Source organism: Gopherus evgoodei, chromosome 3 (genome assembly GCF_007399415.2).
Source record: "Gopherus evgoodei ecotype Sinaloan lineage chromosome 3, rGopEvg1_v1.p, whole genome shotgun sequence".
NCBI classification, from domain to species: domain Eukaryota; kingdom Metazoa; phylum Chordata; order Testudines; family Testudinidae; genus Gopherus; species Gopherus evgoodei.
This window is the reverse complement of record NC_044324.1, coordinates 199619703-199641803: the sequence shown is the minus strand read 5'-3', so window position 1 is coordinate 199641803 and position 22101 is coordinate 199619703. Positions and strand designations below refer to the sequence as shown.

Genomic DNA, 22101 nt, shown 5'->3' with positions numbered 1-22101 from the left:
GCAGGGAAGGAGACCTGCTTGCTCGGGCGTTCGGGGAACGAGAGAGCAAACCGGGGAAGGAGACCAGCTTCGCCGCGGTTTGCTCTCGCGTTCCCCGAACCCCCCTGCAAACCGCAGGGAAGGAGACCTGTTTGCTCGGGGGTTCGGGGAATGCGAGAGCAAACCGGGGAAGGAGTCCTGCTTGATTACCAGAGGCTTCCTCAGGTATGCTGGGATACCTGCTTATTCCACGGAGGTCAAGAAAAGCGCTGGTAAGTGTCTACACTTGATTACCAGCGCTGGATCACCAGCGCTGGATCCTCTACACCCGAGACAAAACGGGAGTACGGCCAGCGCTGCAAACAGGGAGTTGCAGCGCTGGTGATGCCCTGCAGATGTGTACACCTCCTAAGTTGCAGCGCTGTAACCCCCTCACCAGCGCTGCAACTTTGTGATGTAGACAAGCCCTGAGTGAACTCAGAACAAGTGATCAACAGTTATGCCTGGTTCTTTAAAAGGGATATTTTCCTACTATATAGAAATGCTGTATAATTAGCAATGAAAGGTGTAATGCTGACACACATCAGTGATACCAGTCAGTACTGTGTTCTTGGGGAACCAGGGCACAGTATCCAGCCTGTCTGACTCATGAAAGACACCCACCCCCCGCCTGCCTCTGCTTGAACCAAAACTGATCAAAGACTTGCAGAGAGCAGTGAAGGGTAGTGAGAGACACACTTAGACCCCTTCTCACAAGGATGACAAGATTAAGGAAACTCCCCATGCCTCATCTGCATCAAAGATGAGACAGGGAAGCATCTCCATTAGCATACAGAATGGAGAACAGAGATTCCAAGGCAAGAACAGCACTGCACTCTTGGACCAGAAAAGCAGGGAAGCACTGCATGATGCGGGATCTCTGCTCCAGATGTTAATGAATCTATGCCTGCACACAGCCAGCTCAGCAGTTATCAGACCAATTCTAGTAATAAATCCTTGATTGATATCCAAAATATTGAAGTTGCCTAATTGCACTGTGAGCTCTCAGAAACATCACCCATAGCTAGGAGTGATCAGCTCCTATTGTCTAGCCTAAAGGAAACCCTTGGATCATCAGTTTACTCATAAACAAATCTAGTGTTCTCCCTTGAACCAATGTCTTTTCCCTACAAAAAAACCCTATTCACACTTCAGTGAGTGTTCTGATACATGGACCCAAACTCTACATCCGTTCCACTGGGATTTCATCTTCTCCTGACTGATAGTGCTGGGGACTCTGCCTGTCTCCAGCACTCAGGACCCTGAACTACCACCATCACCTGGAAACCCTGACCAGTTCAAGCTTCGTGGAGTGGTGAGATGCCTCTCTCTCTCTCTATTTTCCTTTCCACCTCAGGTATTGATCTTTAATAAGGTAACTGTTATGTTGGTTTAGGCTCTCCTTGTGTCGTTATCATTATTATTCAATAAATAACTTTTATGGTTAAGGTGCTTGCTTCTCTCTCTCTCTGAACTCTTTGGTGTTTTTATCTGAAAAATAGTTCAGACCATGCTACCTGTTTTAAATAGAAATGTGAGCAATAATATAGCTAATCTTTAACTAGGTATAATTGCCAGGTGTTTGTTTTGAATTTAAAAAGCTGATACATTTAAATGGCATCTTGAAAAGCCAATGTGAAGTATAAATCTTTAAAGTGAACCAAATGAACTGTATAAGATAATGAGGTATGGTCAAATGTATGTTTGGCAGTTTCATAGAGAGTTTTGTACGTGAAGCAATCATATTAACTTCATAACTGAAGTGTAGGGGATAATCAAGTACCGATAAAGAGGTGTGTACAGCTGTTTTGTACTATTTCATTAAATGTTATCTCTAACTGGTGACTGATCAAGCAAATGAGTCAAATAACTTTATACTGCTGCATGATTAACTACTAAACAAGACAGAATCATTGAACAATGTGAAGAGACTTTACATAAAGCCTCTGTTCTAAGGTCAAAATGGACATTTCTGCAGACAGCTAAAAATGTGGATGAAAGAGCCTGGAGTTGTGCAAAGTTGGCCAAAGGACACCTCCACAAAGGGCCAAGAAAAGTAACTTGTGGAAGCAGATCAATGACTGGCACCAAGAGAGCAGATGATCAACATATGGTCCCATGTATATCTCACAAACTGGTAGAACAGAAGATGTTTTGTATGAAGATACTAGAGTTTCCCAGACATAATTGCAAGTAGTCATAAAGGAGATGCCTTGTTTTCTCAATGGACGATGGTTAGGGACAGAACTTGTATCCTGGCTGGACATTTCAAACCTTCACCAGAAGCTTGGGTCACTTTCTCATTGGCCCACATCAGCTATATCAAGAAGAGGAACAAGGCTATGCATTCAGCAGAAAAATGTATAAAATGCCCTGAGCTGTTCAACACATTGCTTCATGAAGCAGAAACACTTGGATGAGAGACACTGAACTGGACTGACCAGCAAGAGCACCCCCAGCTTGGCAACAACTAAAGTCTTGTCGCTAACACCCTATTAATTCTATCTTTGAGAGTTCTGTCTAAGAAGATTGTTGAGAAATCTGGAAAGAGAATAAGAATACTGCTGACGTAACAAATTGAGTGAATAACCTGAATGCACTCCATCAATCTTGAGAAACCAGTCACTGCAACTGTGATGCTGAGCTGGAGAACCCACCTTCATGCCAGACCAATTGATAAATAGAAAAATAACTTTTATACATATATTGTTTTCCTAAGTGGTGGCTTGGTTATGTTTAGCTAAATGCTTCTCAGAAAGTACAAACCTAAGTTAAAATCCTCTGAATGACTAAAATGTATGATGGGTATTTGTGTTTCAATAACAAGTTTAGTCTTAGTTATCTAAAAGGTATGCTAAATCAATAAGTAATTAAGAACACTGAGGTGGGAGAAACTAATTACACTTAAACTAAGCCTACTCATTATTGGCATATGTGCAATGTGCCCAGCCATTTAATGGCATCATCATCACCCAAGTGGAGAGCAAGCAGCCTGCCATTGAAATAAATAGCAGGCACTCAACAATGATATATGACAGTCTGAAGTTGACCACAACTGCATTGCAGGTCATTACAAAAATCCCATTTAAAGAGATTGGCCACACAGTTGCCCTGTCCTGTTCGAAACCAGTTCAGAGATGACCACAGATGCCTTGGCAGATCAAAACCTGATAGACAGATGGTTGGGTCAGTGATGAGAGAGTGATTAATGACTGTCATCTTTGACCACTCATTGTGCTAAGCAGATTCCACTATCATGTCCTTTGGTGGCATAAATGACCATAAAGGGCATCTAAAAGACAGGTGAGCTGGTGATAGATCAAAGAGGTCTGTATACAATGGCACGTCGCTATTCTCACAGATCTTAGCCAGCAGCATGACAGAGGTGTTTTCATGGCAACTATGGGGTGGTACTATGTTGCTAAGTATCGGTAGCCATGGCAAGGGAGTTGCCCATAAAGTCCCCGTAACAATATGAATAGCTTTGTTAAGCTCTACATCAACCAGCCTCATGTTAGAAGAGCGACACCAGACAGGAGTTCAGTACTCTTCTGTTGAATAGCAGAGGGCAAGGGCTAATGATCTAAGTGTCCAGATGCTCACACCCCAGGTTCAACTGGCCAATTTTCTGAGCAGGTTGTTCCAAGTGCTGACTTTTGCTGCTGTCTTCCTCAAATGGTTGCGGCATGTTAATGTCACACCAAGGTAAAATGGACTTGGATTATGATGCAGTGTGACAGGATGTGAATGACCACTGTAGCGCTCCCTGCTGGATGTCCTAGGGATCAACTCTGCTAACCAGTGTACCCTTTTCTGGTAGCATCTCACCACCATCACTTCTGCTCTCAGGACTGTGGCATCCTCTTCATGACACAGCTATCCACCTGTGCCACACTCCATGGTCCTCAGTTCCGGGGGATCTGCAATCAGCTGTGCAGCCACTTCCCTCAGTGGCAACTACAGCCCAATGTCTGGCAACTTCTCAGTAGTGAGGGGTTGGGAGACCTGGGCCCGTCCACTACTCCGAGTCCCGCCCACTACTGTAGATGGCCACCACTTGCTGCATCCCCTCTGACTCCTCAGTAGATCTCCTTGGGTCAGTTCCCCACAGCCCGGGCACTCTCTTTGCCCTTGCCTACAGGTCCCTGCAACCTGTGAGAAGCTGCCTTTGGTTCCCTGGGTTTCTGCCTGCAGCACTGCTCTGTCCAGGGTGCTTGCTGCTTTTAGCCTGCAAGACAGCCAGTTCTCCTACCTCAAGGTCCAGGGAGTAACTGAAGCTGCTCTGCAGCCCAGCCCTGATTGGCTGCTCCTCGCAGTCCCTCTCTGAATGGCCGCCTCCTGCGCAGCCTCCCAAGGACTCTATTAACCCCTTAGAGCCTAATGTGGGGGCAGGCACTCCATCACATGCAGGTGTTGGCCATTGAGGAAAACGTTTAACTTCTGGCTTGCACTTGCATTGTGCAGACATAATACACTAGAAACAGTCTCAGAAATGCTCAGTTGCAGGCACCATCAACTACAATAATCTGCCATGAGCTTCATAATTTCATTCAAAACCGTGTCAATTTTAGCTGGATAGATAAACTTGCACAAGCGTTAGTTGGCACGTTGTTGAAGTACAGGTTGAACAGTATCAGTGAAAGAACTAAGCCTCAAGAAAGACTGTTGATCTGACAATTCCAGAAACTATAGCAGTTGCCCATGTGTACTCTAAACTGCCTGTTTGGAGAAAGAGCTCTACTGCTTGAACCACCCAATGCAGGGCAACTTGAGAGAGTTTAAACAAAAGGCCTCTGTGCCAAACTATATTAGAGGCAGCAGTCAAATCCATGAAGAATGCTTCCATCTTTAGATTTTGTAGAAAACCATTTTTGATAAAGGTGGTGGTGGATTTGATCACAGGTGTTGCATCCTTTTCTAACCCCTGCCTGCTCAACTTTCAAGACATCGTCCAAATACGAAGTGATTTGTTGGAGGATCAAATGCTCAAACACCTTGAAATACACTGACAGCAAGGATACTGGATGGTAACTCAACACGTTGTAGGGGTTCCTGCCCAACTAAGCCTACTACTACTTGTAATAGGTAACTTCGCTTCCCAATAGCAAAAGTTACTGTGAGAAACCCCTAGAAGTCACACAGATGTGGTCAAGACAACTGACAACTTCTTAGATAAAAAGAAGCTTTGAACTGGCTTGTAAACTAGAGAATTTATCACTATTTGAACCTTTGGTTAAAGTGGTATAAGAGCCCACCATCACTGGTGAAATTCCAGTGAAATTAGAATCTGCATATTATGTTTTGGTTTTAATGTGAGAATTTTGTGTGGTGTAAGTGGCAAAGCTTGGGTATGAATATTACCCGGGCAAGGTAATTTTGAACTGAATTAACATTCATTGACAATTAGGTAACTTATCTAAATTTCTAAATTCTACTGCAGAATTGTTTGGATGAACAGACATGAGCAGTTCCATAATTCCACTGGCATATAAACTTGATTGAAAATAAGAATCTATGTCTAAGGATCCACAGTTCCATGTTGATAGCAAAGTCACCCGCTAAGACTAGCACAGAATTAGGTTAAAAGTTTGCCTTTGTAACAAGATTGTGATATGACTCTGAATTAACTCAACTAATTTATTATCTCTTCAAAATTGTAACATTCCACACTGAGGTCAATTTTTGACATTGTGAACATCTAATCATCTTTTGCTTTCTGCAATTTCTTATTTACTTTAAAAGCTATTTTGGTTAAGACAACTCATAAAATTATAATAATTTTCTAGTCTGTTCATTAGCCAAGGAGCACAGATCCAAAGTACAATAAGAAACCTAGTAGAGGTAACTGGTTAATTAAATTATTATATTAATTATACAAATTATAAATTTGTTTTATAACCTCTCTTTTTCATTTTATTTCTTTTTTTTCCAGGCATGTGAAAGGCAAACTTCTTTGCTGAAAAATTAAGACTCCTATTTCTCTATAATGAGTAGAGATGAGCAGGCTAATTATAATGTAATACATAAAATACTTTCAAGTAACATTACCTAATGATAATTTTGCAATTTCTTCAAAATCATCAACTTTCTCAATCTCTTCAGTGGATTCCTTAACTTTTGCTTCTCTTGAATATCCGGGACAGCCGTATGTAACATCTGATGACTTCAATTTTTCATGTGTCTTAGAATGAAAAACAAAAGAGTTTGTTACATTTTCTAATAATGTATCTTAGCCATGAAAAATATCAAACAAGAATAAAATATGAACGGTTGGATTGTCAGAGATGGTTATTAACTTTTTGATGAATTATTAATGCTGTCACGCCCACGTGCTATGCTATGGAGGTAAAAAAGAGAAAACGCTTTACTCACTACTAACAGGAAGTCGCCTATTGACTCACTACCATAAATTAAAAGACTTGAGTTTAATTCAAGACATTCCTCCTAACCCAGAACCACTGAAATTTAGAATTTCAGGTAGGTTGGTGTTTGCCTCCATGCCATATAAAGAGATTTGATGCCATACTTCATGTGCGACTATGTGGGCAGACTTCTGCTGTTCTACCATCAGTATATTTGAGAAATATGAACCTGAATCAGGAGATAGGGGCATGTCTGTGGGTATGGCTACATTTGGAATTTCAAAGCACTGCCCCGGCAGTGCTGCGGGAGCGCTGCCGGGGCAGCGCTTTGAAGTGTGAGTGTAGTCAGAGCGGCAGTGCTGGGAGAGAGCTCTCCCAGCGCTGCATGTAAACCACATCCCTTACGAGTGTAGCGTGCAGCGCTGGGAGCCGCGCTCCCAGCGCTGCTGCCCTGATTACACTGACGCTTTACAGCGCTGTATCTTGCAGCGCTCAGGGGGGTGTTTTTTCACACCCCAGTTGCAGCGCTGTAAAGTGTGAGTGTAGCCAAGGCCTGTGTGTCTGTAGAAAAGATACCACAACAGCAGATACCACAATAGCAGAACGTTAGTTAATGGAAAGGAAAATCTGTTACCCAATGATTTTTGGGAAAAATCTCTCCTCCATTCTGAGACATTTGGGCTTGCCTCTCACACTCTTTGTCATTGCAAATCCTCCATACTGAGGGGCACAATCTAAAGGGAGGTGGCCTGTGACAAACCGTCTCCTGTGCCCAGAAACCCTGGCCTGTGCCCAGGCTGGGGCCATCGCTCACTCTCTGCCCCACCAGAGTTATCTGTGCGGAGAGGGAGACTCTGTCCTTCTCCCGCTGCGCCACCGCCTTCCCCAACTTGTTTGACTGCTGTCCTTAGCAGCTGGGCCTGGGCAGGGAGTGGGAGGGAGCCGCTTCTCACATGGCTCAAGGTAACTGCTCCAGGTCATGGATCTGTGCAGCACAGCAGCTACCTGAGAAAGAGCCTGGCAGTGGCAGCAGGCCACCCCTCAACCAGGGCCAGCTGCTGGAAAAGGGCCAAGCAAACCAGAAACGTGCCGGGGAGAAGAGGCAACTCTGGCTTGCTCGGCCCCTGTCTCTGCAGCCAGGCCTGGGCGGAGGGAGGGGGAAGGGAAAGGGGGAGCGGCACATGGCCCGCCGTTGCCAGACTTTTCCTCAGGCAGCAGCTGCGCTGCACAGAACAGCAACCCACAGTGGCTGGCATGAGTAGCAGCTGGCCTCACCCCCTCTGCTCCCTGTCTGGGCCCAGGTTCCAGGGACAGGGACCAAGCATGACAGAAGGCAGACACAGAAGGAGAAGGACAGAGCCCCTTCTCCCTCCACCAAGCCAATCTGGGGGGACATTTCACCTCATATGCCCCCCCTACACATCACATCTGCTAGAGGCAGTTCAGATTTGTCCTCAGAACGGCAAGGCTTACCCCATCCATACCATCATCAGGCCAGAAAAGCTGTACAGAAACACTAAATTCTTTTTAGTAGATAACTCTAAACAGAAATGCTTTCTTCAACTATGAAACTATATACAGCACACTCCCATTTCTCCTAATGGCCTAGAGGGTATCCAAAACTTTCAGATAACCAGTGTTCAGTTAAATAGAAAAGCTACTGTGAGCACTTTTTCTTTTCAAAATTATCCTGCCAACCTGCTGCTGAAATAGGATTAGGTCACAGTAACTGCAAGTAATCATTCAGAACCACTAAACAAATACAAAGTTGTTGATTAACTAATTGAGAAGTGACTGGCAGGTAATAAACATAAACCTACATGGGCAACATACTGTGGATTCTGTAACTAGATTTTTGAAAAAAGGTAAGTTCATATAACTGGAATCATACTGTATATATATGGATCTGGAAAAAGACTGCTGTACTGATTCCTGAAGAACATATCTCAAGTGGGGCAGACTGAGGTAGAAGTGGAACCCCAAAAGAAAAATCTTCAGGTAACAGATTTTCCATTCTGGCTCCTGATGTCAACCTCAGTTCTCAGATATCTGGTATGTAGCTAGCGATAAGGAAAGTTAGTTGGAATGAAGGGATAAGAAAGAAGGTTCTCCCTTTCCTAAAATTAGCAGCTTTAATCTTTTGGGACCACGGGGTGGAACACTTTCCTGACAAATGCTACTGCTACTAGGAATGGAAGGCCAATCCTGTCATGTTTTATAAAGGTATTGATGGACAATCGGGTGTCCAATTTCAGATTTACTCAGATATGGCTGTTGTCCTTTCTGTCCAGGCAGCAGCAAAGGAATGTATTAGTGGATTCCTATTCCTCCTGGGTCCAGTTCATCTGCAGCTGCATACTGGTTGATGATGGAGCACTTAATCCAGCAAAATATGAAGGATTTAGATGCTTTTAGGTCACACATTTAGGGGCAAAAACAAATAAGGATGATTTCCCGAAATGATCAATTGCACTAAGGTAAATTTAAATATCTCTTTTCAAATCTAGTATGTGAGACGCTTTTTCTTTGGACTGTAGGAAGAATGATCTCCTGTGATATAGGAAAGAGAAATTATTTTGAAACAAATTACTCTGGAGTACAAAGAATACACGTTCATGAAGCACGCAGTATGGTATGTGTCTTCTAACAGCAGAGAATTTGTAACTCTTGTCACCAATGTGACTGTGAACAGAGAGCACGTATTTAAGAAGAGGCAATAAAGGAAATTAGATGCCATAAGTTTGAATGGATGGGATGTCCAAGCACTGCGAACAGGTTCCAGGTTGGGGAGGTGGAAAATACATTGTGATGGCAGCATGTTCTCGCTCATTTTAACTAGGGAAGGGGACTTTTTGTGGGGTGTGCAGCTGGAGGGTAGAGTACTCTTGGTCAACTGCAGGAAACAGAATGGTTGGGGCACCTGTACAGAGCAGGAGTTGGAAAATAGTTTGGGGAAAACAGTAAACAAAAACAAACAAGTTGTATACTTTTCAAGATTTGTTTATATGTTGTCTGTCTTGTACAGTTAGATTTTAAGTCCTTTGGAGGCTCAACTGTTTGTACTGTACCTAGCACAACGGACCCTCAATCTCTGTAGGGCCTCTAGGTACTATTGTTATACAAATAATGATGATGACTTGGTTTAGACAGATGTATTGGAACCCTCACATCCCTGAATGATCTACCAGAGACTTGGATGAGTCTGCATTTGAGATTGTTCTTAGAACTAAGATGTAAATTGCAAGTGTGTGTGAAGTTTTATGTCAAAATCAAGGCCATCTAGTAAGAAATCCAGCAGAATTTGGATGACTGGTTTCTGAGGGTTGATCTTACTAATAGTGACAACAGGAACAGAATTTTGTCCCCTTTTTGTGGAAGCCAAAACGGTGGAAGGCTTGCAAGAGACTAGGAAAGTCTCAAACTTTGGAAGGATCTTGTTCAGGACTTGCCATTCAACAGCCAACTGTCACATTCAGTTACACTGGGTTGGAATGCAGGAGCAAGGCCTGCAATAGAAGATCCTCTCTGCTGAACAGACAGACTGGGGACTTCTATGACACTTCCACTTGGTATGTGAATCGGCTTCCTTTGCCAGTGTGGGGTGATGAAAATAACCACATTTCCCCTTTTCCAGTTTACTGAGCTCACTCTTCATGGCATTAGAAAAGAGAAAGCATACAAAAGCAAATTCAGCCATCTCTGTGCCAAAGCCTTTGTTCCCAGATATCTAGGATCCGCTTACTTGGTGAAGAACTTTGTCACATTTCAACTGGCTAATAGCTCACAGTTTAGCCAGTCCACTTTTGTGTCCAGTTGTGATGAAGTGGGACTGGTTTTAATGTTCCCTCTGAATACAGCTCTGGCCAACCCTCTGTCGCCTAGCAACTAATGGCCAGGCCCTTTCCCCCTGCAAGGGGATGCTAAAGGTGTTGGAGACAGAGAGATCAGGTGACCTCCTGGCCTAGGAAAGAGAGACAGCCCAGGTAGGAGGGGCTGGAGGGGGTTTGGTAGTTTTTGGAAGCTGGCTGGAAAATGGACGGGAGCTCCGTGGAGGCTCAGGGCTCCTAGCGGGGCTGTGGCCTCCCTGGGGCCCCAAATGGACCTAAAGGAGGTCTTGCTGTCTGTACGGGCAAGACCTGTTTTGGACTGTGTTCCTGTCATTTAAATAAACCTTTGTTTTACTGGCTGGCTGAGAGTCATGTCTGACTGCAAGGTGGGGGTGCAGGACCCTCTGGCTTCCCCAGGACCCCGACTGGGTGGACTCGCTGTGGGAAGCACACGGAAGGGCACATGCTGAATGGGAAACTTTACCAAATTTTCAGGTCACAGGTGACAAAGTTTCTGTCCTGCAAAGATGTATGCACTTTCTCTAATCAGAGCAATGTTATTCTGGGGACCCTCCTGAGCACAAACTGCTAGTTCAAGTGCTTGCTGATGTCGATTCCATTTTAGATGTGTGTGCACCCAATGGCACAGTTGTTGGAATTTTTTGCCTTTAGCGGTATCTGTAGAGCTGGCTGTGGCGCCCTCTGGAGTTCTGCACTCATGCACTGGCATATGAGGCGCCATTGGCCCTACGCTCTCTCAGTTCTTTCTTACCGCCGGTGACAGTTGGATAGAGTTCCTTCATCTTGCTTTGCAAGTGTGATAGCAGTTCTTACAGACTGTTGACTGTCTTCTTTGTTACATACAGTTGTCAGCTAATTAGTCATTAAATGTTATGTGTTAGTTTAGTTAGTTAGAGTCCCGGCAGGGACTGTGCCCCGGGGCAGGGCATACCCCGTTCCCCAGACTTCAAACTGTGTTCATCATGAAACAGGCCAATGTGTGTGACACCCACAGCAGCTGCTTGAAGTGCTTGGGAGAGTCACACATAAATGAGAAGTGCAGAATTTGTAAAAACATTAATTCCAGGACTCAGAAAGAGTGGGATATCCGACTAAAGGCCCTCCTCATGGAGGCTGCACTTCGCCCAGCATTGGAGCCTTCCAATCTGACTCTGTGCCCTTCACCATGCCAGTGCCAGCCCAATGAAACTCTTGGAGCATATCAATGATATCGGGGCCATACTCTCACCACTCCTCCCAGGCTGCTGCGGATAAGCCACCTCATGCCAGTGCCGTGCTCAGAGCACAGTGCAGACTCCAGCACAGAGTTAAGAGAGCAGGTGTGGATGCCTAGGTTGCCACCCCAGAAGAGGAAGGTGCCCTGGTTCCTCATCCTCACAATGCCTTCATTGTCTTTGTCACCGAATGAGGTGGTGGCGAGCCCTTCCCATGCTAGCCTTCTCGATAACTAAGGAGCACCAAGCTCTCCTCAAAAAGATGGCTTCCATCCTAAACCTGGAAGTCGAGGAGCTGGCAGAGCAATTGGACACTCTCTTTGACGTGCTATCGGCTGCTATCCCAGCATGGGTTGTGCTGCCAGTCCATCAAGGAGTTCTCAAGATTGCTAAAGTGCTATGACAAACACCCTCATCCATTCCACCCACTTCCAAATGGGCGGAAAAGTATTATGTACCTGCAAAGGGGAATGAGTACCTGTATACCCACCCGCCCCCTGGGTCGCTCATTGTATCAACCAAAGGGACATGCCTAAGAATAAGGATGCCAAGCGACTGGACCCTTCTGGCAGCTGCCACTCTGGCTGAAGCTTCTATCCCAGAACAGCACCAGGCTTCTGCACCTGAATCTAGCCGCACTGCGCTTGGTTGCTGCATGGCTGAATGCAGAGGAACAGGAGTGCTCGGCCCATGTCCAACTGGTTCTGTTGGGCAACAGGAAGCCCTCCACCAGGGCAATCTACCTGGCCAAATGGAAATGGTTTACATGTTCGGCCTTGAAACACGGTCTTCACTGCAGTTGATCCTAGATTACCTTATGCATCTGAAGCTCCAGGGCCTGTCTCTTTCGTAGATCAAGGTCCACTTGGCAGCCATTTCAGCCTTCCACCCTCCGTTTCAGGGCAAGTCAGTCTTTGCTCACGACATCATGGTCTGGTTTCTAAAAGGTCTGAAGGCGGCTCTACCTGCACGTCCATGACTCCATCCCATCCTTGAGACCTGAACCTTGTGCTGTCAAGGCTCATGGAGCCCCACTTTGAGCTGCTTGTTCCCTTCTTCTGCTCTCTTGGAAGGTCTCATTCTTGGTGGCAATAACATCAGCCCATAGGGTCTCTGGGATTAGAGCACTTACCTCAGAGTTGCCCTACACGGTGTTCTACAAGGACAAGGTTCAGCTGCGGCCACACCCATATTTCCTGCCCAATGTAGTTTCGCAGTTTCATACCAACCAGGATATATACTTCTTGGTTTTCTTTCCAAAACCTCATAAGTCATATGAGGAGTGGAGATTACACTCTCTGGACATCAAGAGAGCACTAGTCTTTTACCTCAAAAAGACTAAGCCATTCCGTAAGTCGACACAGCTATTTGTTATGGCAGCAGACAGAATGAAAGGCCTTCCTGTATCTGCCCAGAGAATTTCATCACCACCTACATCCATTTCTGTTATGAACAGGCCAAAGTGCCACCACTGGCGACTGTCGCAGCCGATTCAACCAGAGCGCAAGCTTGCCGGCAGCCTTTCTGGTCCAGGTGCCGATTCTGGACATCTGCAGGGATGCTTCTTGGTCATCCATCCATACATTCATGTCCCATTATGCGATCACCCAGCAAGTTCGGGACGATGCTGGCTTCGGTAGAGCAGTGTTGCAAACCGCATGACCATAAACTCAGAGCCCACCTCCAGGGATACTGCTTGTGAGTCACCTAAAATGGAATCAACATGGGCAAGCACTCAAAGAAGGAAAAACAGTTACCTATCTTTCGTAACTGTTGCTCTTTGAGAAGTGTTGTTCATGTCCATTCCTTTACCCACCCTTCTGCCCCTCTGTCGGAGTTGCCAGCAAGAAGAAACTGAGAGGGCATAGGGCCAGTGGTGCCTCATATACCAGCGCATGAGTGTGGAGCATCAGAGGATGCCACAGCCAAACCTACAGATACCGCTAAGACAAAAAATTCCAACAACTATGCATATGGGCGCGCACACATCTAGAATGGAATGGACATGAGCAACACATCCCAAAGAACAACAGTTATGAAAGGTAGGTAACTGTTTTTTGTGCCAAGCTAAGTACAGCAACTCTGGTCATGCACACACCTACTAGACAGTAAGATGAGTACAGTACAACTGCTAAAGCTTACTTGTACTGAAATAAAGTATCAAAGAACCATAGTTATAAACATTTTGGCACACAGATTGCAAACACTTCAGAACAGTGACTATGTTTTTGTCTGTGTTTGTACAGCATCTTGCACAATGGGGCCCTGATTCTGATTAGAATCTCTGGGCACTATTACAACATAAATATTACATAATGGACATCAAAACCATTTTTCAAACTGGATAACTGCAACTGAGAATAAAAAATGGCGTCACCAGTGCCCCTCTCCTCTTCCTGTGGTGGGTAGACAGGGTGAGCTATTTGTTCGTTTTCTCCAAACACCACATCTCTCAGTTGGCCATTTGATAAAAACACATGCTTTATTTGCACTTCTTCTTTAACACAGAACGGAGACGTCATTGGGCTGCCTCCCCCATGATGTTAATACCATCATGCATATCACTGATGTTAATAATGTCACAAGAATGCACTCAAATAAAAGGGAGAGACATAGAAACTTCAAAAGCAAAGATAGTTTAATTTATAATGGCAACAAGGAGACTTTGCCATGACTGAAAGTTGCTATCAAGGACAAAAATATTGAGGAGCTTATTACTTAATCGTCACAACTGATTTTATATATATGTAAAAAATGCATTCACCTCTTTAGACCTTTTCCTTTCTTGCTCCATTTCATACTCTTCCTTAGACTTCCTGTAAAACAAAAAAATTGAGTAAATATGCAAGAGTCCTGCATATAAAAGTGATTCATATTGATTTAGCACTGTTTAAACACTCTAGGAACAATCTAAGGATAACAGTGATAAACCACCAAAGCTTCCAAAATCTTTGATGACTTCAATTAAAAGCAGGACAACCTTCAGCATGCAGCCCATCAGGGTAATCCACTGGTAGGCCATGAGACATTTTGTTCACATTGACCGTCCGCAGGCACGGCCTCTCGCAGCTCCTATTGGTCGGGAATGGTGAACTGCGGCCACTGGGAGCTGCAGGGGGGCCGCGCCTGTGGCCAGTCAACATAAACAAAATGTCTTGTGGCCCGCCAGTGGATTACCCTGATGGGCCACATGCCAAAAGTTGCTGACCCCTGATTAAAAGAGTACCCTCAATAGAAATAGAGAGTTATGACAGACAGACAGACATCCTGAGAAACTATAGGCCTCATTCTCCTCTGTGCAGAACTAATCTGCATAGGAGAGTTTCCTGGGAATTCCTCCTTTGGGTGATAGATTTCCCCAGCATATTACCCAAGCAAGAAGATAGGGGTTCCACTCCTTTTAGTCACAGATAACCTGAGAGCCACACAAAAGACAAGGCACCTCTCAAAAAATATACATTGCCTCTTGCCTCCATCTGCTTATGGGCACTATCTGCTCTCTTTTATGATCATGGATGCCCTTCACCACTCTCTGAAGAGCAGAAGGTAGGGAGTTTCCACAACACAGAGGGGAAACATCATATAGTAATACAGCCTCAGACTAGTTGTGCTGGTTTTTGTTGATCCAGTTGCTTGCCACATTGTTGTTGTTGTTTTTTTTCTTTTTGGAGGGGGCGTGATCTGGAGGAGCCATACCAGCTCTCTCATGCCAACTCAACTGAACTGGAGCTCTGCAAAAGCCCCTGCACAGGAGCTACAATAAGTTGTGGGAAAGAGGAAAGCATGGTGCAAAAACAGAACTCAAATCATCTAAGGGATCAGTATCCCATCCAAACATGGTCACAGAGAGGAGCACGGTATTCTGTCGATGCAAAGGAGCCATAATGCCGCTCTAACAAGGCAGCCGAGAATTGTCCCAACCATTGGGAGTTAAGGGAGTTAACTGTTAAGGGAGTGCCCAGAAGAAGAGGGCATAGCAAGAGTGCTCCTATATTCTGGCAATCCCTTGATGATGGAAGATGCCTTACTAGCTAGTGCAAGCTAAACACACCTGGCTCAGGAGGCTGGGATGGAATGGGATGGGAAGAGGGAGGAATATTAAAGTGGCACACCATTTGGTACCGCTAAAGTAAACTAGCCAGAGCTGAGGATTCAACCCTCAGCCTCCAGAAACATCTGTGTGTTTTTTTTCCCCATTAGCAACTAGTATTTACATCCTCTCATGATTAGGCCTTTAACAAGAAAGAACAGTTACTTACTCTTCAGTAACTGTGTTTTTTTGAGATGTAGTGAATGTGGATCCTTCTGTACGTGCACATGCACCTCAACTTGAAATCTTTTGCACAGCAGTGTCTAGGGGCTGCACGTGTGTCTTGTGCCTCCCCTCAAGCTCCTGGATGGCAGCATGGTCCCAGCCCTGCCTCAGTTCCCTTGCAACTCAAAGCCCATCACAGCAAAGGACTTCAAAAACAGGAAAGGAGAGCAGGTTGTGGGATCCATACTGAGTAAAACATCTTGAAGAACCAAAGTTATTGTAGGTAAATAACTGTTCTTTCATTGAGTATGTATCAGTGTGGATTCCACTGTAGATGACTGGCAAGCAGTATCCTCCTCAGGAGGTGGGCAGAAGAGCCAGAAGCATCGGTTGAATAGAGATGGAAGTTCAGTTCTCCTAAACTTTGCATCTGCTCAGGCAGCCAAACTCAGTGCGTAATGCTTGACAAACGTGATCAAACTGCTCCATGTAGCAGTTTCACATGGCCTGTATACCCTGTCATCCTTTGGGGTGGGGAAATGGGCACTCGTGCCCCATGTGTCATTTCACTATGGCTGCCTTTAGCTTCTTGGCTACGTGGCCTAATGGCCAGAGTTAATATGGTTGCCCTTAGACTCAGGGCTGTGAGGCCTAGAGGCCAGAGTCAATATGGCTGCCCTTAAGCTCAGGGCTGTGTGATGTAGCAGCCAGAGTCAACGTGGCTGCCCTTGGCCTTAGGGCTGCGTGGCCTGAGTCAATATGGCTTGGGTGGGGGCCCTGGCCTGCAGTCTGGACAGAGCAATAATTGGTCTAGGAAGATCAGCTCTCTGGCAGAACAGACGGCAAACAGTCTATCATCCCAGCTCTGGCAGCTGGCCGACAAATGCAGGCATCTTGGCCTCAGATGGGGGAACTGCCACCCAAGGGTGGGGTGACAGGGGATAGGAGGATGTGGGCCCACCTGACTCTACCATGTCCAAGCTCACGGCCCTGATCATAGCAAGTGAGTTCACCACTGAGTCAGTGGCGGGGTCTGACTGAAATACACCGACTGCTGTGGAGACAGTGGCTAGTCCCCACCGCCCCTGGCTACTTTCTATCATGATTCCTGTCATCTGTGGTCTGGGTGTCAGTGTCTCTGGTTTCCACAGGCTGCACTGCTCCCAGCAACTGCAACCTCCCTGGGGCATCCACCGACACTTGGGTGTCAGTCTGAGGCTCGGCACCTCTGGCTCCTGTGGTCCAGGATTCCTGCTGCTCCTCAGCTGGAGCTGGCAATGTGCGTCCTTCCTCCTCAGCAGTTAGCCCTGACTGAGCTGGGCTGCTCCCTTTTATACTGCAGCAGCAGTTGGAGCATGCCCAGCAGGAGTGAGGGAGTGTGGCTTCCACTGTCAAGAGTACTGCCTTTGATTGTATGCATGTATGCTGCCTTTACATTGTATGTACGTATGCTGCCTTTACATACATACAAGTTGATTGATACAAATGGAGGAGTTTTGTATGAAATCTCAGGAACACTATCTTTCTGTGAAAGAAAGTACATGGGGGTTCTACCATGAGCACTTGGAGGCTGCTGACCCTTTTTGTTGCACTGATGGTGACCAGGAATACCATTTTGAAGATAAGATGGTGGATGAAGCACTCTGAGAGGGGCTCAAAGGCGGGCTCCATAAACCTAAGAATAGCAATGCTGAGGTCCCATGCTGGAGCAGGGTCCTTGATCGGTGAGTAAATATGCATAAAGTCCTTAAAAGACCTTGGATACGATCAAATGAGATTAAGATTGACAGCAACTGTATCAGTGGACAATATGCTGATACTGCCACCAGATGGACCTGATTGAACTGAAAGAAAATCCAGAATGATTTCAATGAAACAAGTAGTCCAGACTCTTTGGTTTCAGGCCAAATTGGGCCACCCACATAGACAATCTATTCAACTTAGAAGAGGATGCTCCTTGTAGACAGTTTCCTGCTCCTGAGCCAGGATCTTCCAAACAAGTGAAGAGCAGTCCTTTTCCATGGCACTCAGTCAGCCAATATTCAGGATGTCAGTTGCAACATTTTAGGGTCCGGGTGGAATAGTTGTCCCTAATTCTGAGACAGTAGATCAGGTGTTCTGGACATACAGACATCCTTAGGTGGTCTCTCAGTCAGAATTGCCTTCACCAGAAGCCGGCTATGAAAATGAGTTTCACCTCGTCTCATCATGCTTTGGCAATCATCCTAGGGAACAGTGGGAACGTGTGAAGGAGAATTTGGTTCCACTGTAGAAGCAGGGGTCTGGTGAAGATCCAAGGGTCATGCTTCCTCTGGAACAGAAGTTCAGACACTTGGAATTGTTTTGGGAAGCCAACAGGCCTATCAGTAGAGTGCCCCACTGGCAAAGTATCAAGTCAACAATGGATTTCAGTAGTGACCACCTGTGACTGGTGATGGACTGTCTGTTTAGGAACTCAGCCAGGTCATTGCTGCCTCCTGGAATATGTACGGCCATTGGGGTTATGCCCTGACAGGAGTGACAGTTTCACAAAATGATGGCTTCTTTGCACAGGGCCAGAAGAGCATGCTCCCCTTTGCTTGTTAATTTGGTTGGATAGTGGACATACTGTCTGTCAGTATCTGCACAAAAGTTTGCAGGATCAGGATGAATACCATGCATGGCGGTTTGATGAACTCTAAAATGTTTATATATAGTTTCCTATCTTTCAAGGGAAGGTCCCTTGAATTTGCAGGTGGTTCAAGTGGGCTATCCTGTTTCAGATGCAACTGTGACAAATGTTCTGGATGGTGACAGAGTCATGAATGAATGACAGTCCAGCATGAATGTTAATTTCACTGAGCAGCTGCTGTGGATCAGAGAGCAAACTTCCTTTTGCAAACACCATCTTTCCGTGTTTCCAAAATGAAAAATTTCAAAAACCCTGGTTCATGAGAAATTTTTACAAAATTTAGTTCCAGTCCTATTTAAACTGAAACCAAATTTCAAAATGTCAAAATTTCCTGTAAACCATAAATTCTGAATTTCAACCAGCTCTAGCAACAAAGTCACTTCTGTTTCTAAAAGGCTTTCATGAGCAGGGCTCTGGAAAAGGGATAGGGAAGGGAGGCAGGTAGAGAGTGAGGAAGTCAACTGAATGATGCAGCTGTGAGTATTAATGTCCAAAACCCATTTATCAGCTATAAGGTCCAGCCGTGCCTGATGGTAAGCAGGGAGGTAGTTTTCAAGTATAAGCTCTGGAGTGGTCTTGGTATGGCTTTTGACCATTTCATCAAACCTGCTGTCTCTGGAAGGCAGGCTGGTGCGATATGGAGGAGGAAAACAGGCAACTCAACAAATATCAGTGTTGCTTTCTAGGTGAATACTTGGGCTGGTGACTGTGACAAAACAATAGCATTCTCTGCCTTGGGGGTGGTTGCAGAAAGGTTCATGATACAGTCCCAGAGCATAAATGCCCAGGGATCTGAGTGTTGCCTTGGAATATGTGACAGAATGTCTGTGACACTTCATCTGTTCTTGTACTAAAAAGATCCATATCCTCAAAGCGTAAGTTCTCAGTTGTGGCTTGGACTTCTCTTGGTATCCCAGACACCTAAAGCCAGAAGGCCCAGTACATGGTGACTGCCATGGCCATCAAGTGAGTGTCTGTATCTGATTCATGAACTGTCCCTGGTAGCGCAGTTCTAGCTACCATTTGGTCCTCTTTGATTATGTCTCTCAGCTCCTCCCTGCCATCTTGTGGGAATCAAGATAGGAAGGGGATCACCCTCTCCCACATCAGTAAGTTGTATTTCATGAACAGTACATGATAGATCATGATGTGGAACTGGTTGGATGTGCTGAGGAGTAGGCCTTTAGGTTGAAAACGTCCAGCTTCTTGGGGTCCTTGTCTTTAGGAGTTTCTTTGTTTGACCTGCTTTTCTCCTGAATGATGGAGACATCGAGCAAAGCTGGTGCTGAATATGCGTAGAATCACTCAAAGCCTTTGGGTAGACCCTGTTACTGATTTTTCAGCTGCTCTAAAGTCAAGGAAAGCAAGGCCTGGGTGTGCCACAGACACTTTGCTGTATTTTGGGTTATCTCATTGATCAAGAGAGCAATTCTTGCAGGCACCAAGGATGTCAAACAAACTGAATCACCGTTGTTTCGATGTCCCTTGTATCCACTATCCTTAATGATACTTTCTAAAATGCCCTGAAGTCACTGATGGCCAGTGTTGGGGCCACAGTGACTGCTTCATCTCAGGACAAGGAAGATTTCTTCGGTGGGGAGGAGAGCTGGAGTGTGTCTCTTGCTAGTTCTTCCACTCTTGGGTATCCCTCCAGTTCTAGTGCGCATGCTCTTGCAAGAGATGCCAAAGGTGGCAGAGATTTCCTCTTTGCCAAGACACTGGAAGAGACTCCATTTCAAAATCTGAGAGTACAGGCCCCAGTACAGCCAGTACAGCTTTGGTGGCGGGTTATATTGGTACTTGCCTGACCAAGGAGGGCCCATTGGCTGCCAGTTCCGCACTGGAACTTGGTATTACATGCCTTCGGGGTACCTTTGCTGGTATTGACATTCTTGGCTTTCAGGAAATGGTGCCCTACTCAAGTAAAGGGAGAAGGAATGGCCCTTTCATAGGGAAGAGAGGTAACTCTCTAGGGATGCTATTGCCAATGCATGTAGTTCCAGCTCTGATGTTAGTAGTTCCAGGGTAGATGTCTGTGTTGGGTTCAGTACTGAGAAAAGCAGCAAGGGGGGCTAGTCAAAGACATATCTTGGTACCAGGAATGGTTCCGGCTCTGGGGTTAGTGCCAGAGATCTCAACACAGAAGTCGATACCAGTGCACCTACCATCCTTGTGCTCAGTCATTGCCGATGTCCTGGAACTATACTTAATTGATGCTTAGCATTTTGAGGGCTTCTCTCCCAGTCTAGAGTCCTCTCTGAGGAACAGATATGTTATCTGCTCCAAGCTGCATTGCATTTGACATGGAGGAACCTTTTCATTTCAGAGGGTGAAGCCGGGTTTCTCTATCTTGGAGTTGTGCTGAAACAGTCCACGCTGACACAGTCCACACCAAGGTCTTTGGTACCAAGCTAGATGTGATCAGTTTGAGGGTGCCAATGCTGATGGTTTGGACACCTTTTTATTTTCCCTTCCTTGCTAGAGCCATGGATGTTGTGCCCAGTAGCCAGGATATTCACCAAAGACAATCTCCTTGGTTCCTGTATGAAGGATATCTCCACTCCTGGATCTAAAGCTACCTTCATGAATTGCTCCAAGAGGTGCAGTTTGAACTTCATATCTCAAGATTTCAGGGTACAGGACAAAAAGAAGCAGGAGTCACACTTGTTGGGGATGTGTGCTTCCCCAAGACAACACAGGCATCTGCTGTGTTCGTCTATGATGAGTATCAACTAACAGCAGGAATGACAAGGCTTAAATCTGGTGGGTTTTGATTTCATCTCAGCCAGTGGCAGGTGCAAAGCACCTCACCCAGGTGTCTAGGGGGAGTTCCCAGGGGGAAATCTCTCTTCTTTCTTTCCTTTGGAATGGAAACACACAACAAAAAATCAAATGAAGAAATTAATAAAACAAAGAGAAGAAGAGTTTCTTCATTGGAGAAGAGTTCTGAAATTCAGAAGCAGGTCAGATACAGTCCAGGTTGTGTCTCACTGCCAGGGGTGTTAAGCGGGAAATAAGAGACGATTGGGGACACTTTGCCCTATATGCCTTCTCATGGGAGCACAAGGAGGCATGGCCCCACTGGACACGGTTGTACAAAAGATTCCAAGCTTGCACAAATGTACACTTATATTAGGATGCACACTGACATGTGTTGAAGAAGAATATTTATGCCACCTACAAAATGAAGGAAACACCCAAGTAAAATGCAGCAGAATATCCATGTATATCTACTACCATAAATATTAAGTAGGAGACCATTTCTTGTTACCTAAGAACCTCTCTGAGTATTTTCATTTCTTGTTGTTCAATTTCAGTGAACACATCAGAACCATCTGTCAAACAGTCAGGTAGCACACCTATAAAAAAACATAGCGAAAATGCATGTATTGCTCTAAAGAAAATGGATTCTCACTCCATTTTGCATGCATTCTTCAACTAGAGAGAGAATAGTAGGGGGAAATTACTAAACTGTAATTCTGTGTCTCAGAAGATATATTTCCAAAAAGACTCTACATTTTTGGGTATCAACTTCCCAATATGAGACTGGTAGAACTCTCAAAGTTCTAAAGAACTGGTCCCCAAGGGCAGCTGTAGCAGGTAGAGCATGAGCCAGGCTCTCCATTATTCTGTGCCATTTCCCACATTTCCAAAGCTCCCAAGTGACAAGCCAAAGTGAAAAATTATCTTGCAGACTAAGAACTACACCGCTACCCCAATATAATGTGACCTG

General features: G+C 45.3%; 1 protein-coding gene across 2 annotated transcripts in view; it reads right to left on the bottom strand.

Moving 5' to 3' along the window:
• CFAP36 (cilia and flagella associated protein 36) overlaps nt 1-22101 on the bottom strand; it is a 138615-nt gene that overhangs the window by 45632 nt on the left and 70882 nt on the right. For both annotated transcript variants that reach the window (XM_030557808.1, XM_030557807.1), the window contains exons 5-7: nt 21640-21727; nt 14207-14258; nt 6067-6199 (exon numbers count right to left, since the gene is read on the bottom strand). In XM_030557808.1, coding sequence (XP_030413668.1) covers nt 6067-6199; nt 14207-14258; nt 21640-21727 — 273 coding nt within the window. The remainder of the gene's footprint in view (nt 1-6066; nt 6200-14206; nt 14259-21639; nt 21728-22101) is intronic.